This window comes from Sorghum bicolor, chromosome 10 (genome assembly GCF_000003195.3).
Source record: "Sorghum bicolor cultivar BTx623 chromosome 10, Sorghum_bicolor_NCBIv3, whole genome shotgun sequence".
Classification (NCBI taxonomy): domain Eukaryota; kingdom Viridiplantae; phylum Streptophyta; class Magnoliopsida; order Poales; family Poaceae; genus Sorghum; species Sorghum bicolor.
This window is the reverse complement of record NC_012879.2, coordinates 18,561,526-18,565,823: the sequence shown is the minus strand read 5'-3', so window position 1 is coordinate 18,565,823 and position 4,298 is coordinate 18,561,526. Positions and strand designations below refer to the sequence as shown.

General features: G+C 49.0%; 1 protein-coding gene across 1 annotated transcript; it reads left to right on the top strand.

Moving 5' to 3' along the window:
- Nucleotides 1,285-1,941, top strand: LOC8078263 (protein LE25). The gene is made up of 2 exons (XM_002438289.2): nucleotides 1,285-1,433; nucleotides 1,566-1,941. The coding sequence occupies exons 1-2, from the start codon at nucleotides 1,347-1,349 to the stop codon at nucleotides 1,716-1,718; spliced, it is 240 nt and encodes a 79-aa protein (XP_002438334.2). The 5' UTR covers nucleotides 1,285-1,346; the 3' UTR covers nucleotides 1,719-1,941.

Genomic DNA, 4,298 nt, shown 5'->3' with positions numbered 1-4,298 from the left:
CTTTTGAACCCGTTGAGAGACTGAAGACCCGGTCACGGTTGCCATCTACTATCCATACTCAATTTTAAAACAATTATAAATTCCACATTTACTAGTAAACATGTATGATACAATGGACATTATATGTAGTAATAAAAATAAATCAAGTGATATTAACAAACCAATTAATTTGAACTATCCTACTTTCTATGATCATAAAAATATACTATAATTCATTCTTGCAAAATACATTAAAACTAGGTCAACCATGAAATATGATATATATATATATGGATACTAATTCATGTGAATAATTCAAAATAACAAAGTGGATTTGAGCTAAAAAAATGATGGGAACATCACAAGCCAAAAACAACATGAAAAAGACAAGAAAGGCTGAAGTTAGTCACCTCTAAGCGCGAAGAGACGATGACGGAGTCGAAGAAGATCAATGATGGGCGTTGGAGATGAAGAACAAATGAAGAACAAGCAAGAAGAAGCTCCAAGAACAACAATGGTGCTCTCGGTTTTAAATGGGCAGAGGGGAGGAGGGAGCCGGCCTATAAACTGGACCTTTAGCACCGGTTCAGGGAAAAAACCGGTGCTAAAGGGGTCTTTAACCCCGGGCCGCAAAAAGGCCGAGGTTTTTGGCCATTTTGGGCATCGACCAATGCCTCATTCTGTAGTAGTGAACAAGTTACAAAAATATCTCAATCATATTTAAACTATCCTAACTTACTTACAACATAAGTATACAACAACCTGGATAGATATAAATGGAACTGTATCAATCTATATCCTGAGACGTTTATTTCCACGTAAGTATTTGTAACGTTACACCTCATACCATAGACCAGATACTTCAACACCATTGATCGGGCTACGGCCGTGAACAACAAGACGATGGAGAACAGAGAAAATACGAGCGTTGGACGGTACTTTACCAGATAGATAATTGAAATCAGAAATATATAGTTGAAATCATTAAAGTCATTACCACTGTGAATTTGTATTGATCTTGATTCATTATTACTGTACTAAAAACAATATTGTTTTTAGATCACTTCTCTAGAGAAAATTCATTTGACTTTTTTTCATTTAAATACGCGGCAATACCATAGCCATAGCAACCTTATATTACTCTGTTTCTTGCACCACCACGCGTCAGGGCAGTTAGTTATCAGTTGGACACGCGTAGCTTGCATGCTACTACGTGTGCAAAACGAGATGCTGCCGTGTGCTTTGTGATAAGCAGCTACTCCATCCATTTATCTCGGTGTTTTATATATATATGCGGAAACTACTCGCGCACACTCATAATATGTACTAGCTACTCCATCCATTTGTACAACTACAAGCGCAGGAGCATGTCAGCCATCAAAGCGAAGGCCGAGGACGCCGCTTCGTCCGCCAAGGCCAGCGTCGCCAAGGCCAAGGCCACTGCTGACGAGAAGGTCGTCCGTCGCGTCGCTTGTCGCCGCAGGCAGCATGCTGCGCAAGCCGTCGTCCACCCATATGCAGTAACGCGCAGCACATAGCACACAGCCAACGACATCTGATCGATGATTTGTGTTGTGTGCGCGCAGGTTGAGAAGGCCAAGACGAGAGATCCGTTGAAGAAGCGGGAGGCCGAGGAGGACAAGGAGGACCGTAAGCTGCGGATTGAGTCGGACGAGCGAGTCGAGAAGGCCGGCCACGGCCCCGAGAGGACCGTCACGCACACGGCCGGTGAGCGGTGATGGATCGGACCTGTTCGTAGCTACTAACGTCAACGTGTGCCAAAGCTACCGCCGTGAGGGCGCTCGCTGCCCGCGTGGAGTCGTTCTAAGCTCTAATGCCCGATATGGGTACCCATCTTTCAGCAAACATGTCAGCGTCCTCCGTTTTTTTGGTACATTGGAATAGTATATAATAATGAGTGAAATCTTGGTTTAATTCATGTGAAATTTTGTGATCGTACTGTCGTAGCACTTTGTTAAGTATGGATGTTAAAAAAATCCTAAATTTTTTTGAGAATCTTCACTCATGAACGTGTTGGGGAACAAGGTGCTGGCGGCGCGCGGGAATGGTGAACGTGATAGGGACGAAGAAGATGATGCGATTATGGTTAGAAAAGCTATGCTTGGTTGGTTGGAAGTGTTGTTTGCTGATTTTGTGATTTATTATGAAAGAAAATATTAATTATTGATTTATTAAGAAAACGTACGGTTTATAATGATGGATAAGTATAGTTTATAAGATAATATATTATTTACGAGTGTAGGTGGTCTAGAAATTTTTTGGCTAAAGGTGTTATTTAGGTGTGCGTGTTAGCGATCGGTTTACTCTATGATGTACACGTTCTATGGCTCTCCTTGCTTGTAGCTAACTAGGCAGTTAGGCTACCGTGATGTACATGTATATAGGCGCAAGCCTCTGAGCAATACAACTTGAGTTGTCTCGCTTCTTTCTCTCTACTGCTTACATGGTATCAGACGATCTACGATCCTAAACTTCCGCTGCTCCTCCCTCGTCGCCGCCACGAGCTCCTCCTCCTCTTCCTCCGTGTCTTCCGACAGCAACTCCGACGCTGAGTCTGGGCTTCCCCACACCATCCGCGTCCAGACCGTCCCCGCCGCCCCATCGGTTCTTCACGGCATCAACATCCTCAACCGTGTCCCGATCGTCCTCGACTTCAACGAGTCGAACTACGTCGCCTGGGCGTGCTCCTTCTCCACCCTCTTCGGCCAATATGGTCTCCGCGATCACGTCGACGGCTCCCCGGCGAAGGGCGACAACGACTGGGTGCAGAACGACTGCGCCATCGTCTCCTGGTTCTACAACCACATCTCGCCGGAGCTGCTCTCAATGGTATCGGAGGACGCGGGCACTGCGTAATCCCTCTGGCGCTCCGTCCGCAACCTCTTCCGCGACAACAAGGACACGCGCGCCGTCTACCTCGGTGCTGAGTTCCGAAACTTCTATCAAGGCGATCTCACCGTCCTCGACTATTGCTCCAAGATGAAGGTCATGGCGGATCGGCTTGCCGGCCTCGGCGCACCGGTGAGTGAGAAGGACCTGATCCATAACATCGTCCGTGGCCTCAACTCCCGTCTACATCACGCGATCCCCCACATCACTCTTCGTCGCCGCCTGCCCTCGTTCGTCAAGACCCGATCCATGCTGCAGCTTGAAGAACAGCGGATCGTAGAGTCCGAAAAGATGCAAGCCGCCGCGACAATGGTCACCCAATCTGCCACCGCCGGGACGACAGCTACACCTTCACCTGCTCATCTCCAAGCTGCGGCCACACTCGTCGCACACACCGCTCCGAGTACGCCCGCCTCTCCGAGCGACCACGGGCGCCCTCAGACACCTGCCACCGCTCCACCCTCCAACAACGGCGGGCGCTACTCCCCACCTCCCTCTGGCGCCAAGAAGAAGAAGAAGAAGGGCGCACCCTCTCCCCAAGCTCCACCACCAGGCTTCTGGCCCTCCGTGAACACCTGGACTGGCATGGTCCAGGCCTGGCCGTTCCAGGCTCCACGCGCAACCATGACTGGTGTCCTCGGCGCCCGTCTGTCTGCACCATCGCCTCAAGCACATGTCCGACGCATCCTCCCCGGTGGATCCACAACTGCTCGCCATGCTGAACAGCATGTCTTTGAACCAGCCTCAGTCCCATGGTAACTGGTTCTTCGACACCGGCGCCTCCTCCCACATGTCTCAAGGCTTTGGTAACCTCTCCTCTCTTTCGCCAAATTCCTCAGATAGTCGTATCATTGTAGGTAATGGCACTTCCCTTCCCATTACCCACAATGGCACCTCCTCCATACCCACCTACTCCAATTCCCTTTCACTGAACAATGTTCTTGTTTCACCTTCACTTATTGTGACTTGTAAGAGAGATTAGCTGAAGGATAATCACCGCACACTTTACATTCAGTGAAGGCTGTGTACATATACAGGCCGGAGCACTCCCACTAACGGCCGATCCTACAATTGAGGCGTGGTGGGAGAGATGACCGGGTACAGGGGAAGCTGTTACAACAGAAAGACTAAGTCCCCATGCCACTAGCCTAAACAATCGCGTTGACACCCCCCCTCAGTCTGAGCATTGGTCGGCCGAATGCACAGACTGTTCCTGAATTCATGAAACAACGGCGTAGGTAGCCCCTTGGTCATGACGTCCGCGATTTGGCATTCAGTGGGTATGTGAAGGACCCTGAACTGGCCAAGGGCGACCTTTTCCCTGACAAAATGAATGTCGAGTTCCACATGCTTCGTCCGTCGATGATGCACCGGGTTCTCGGAGAGGTACACGGCGGAGACATTGTCGC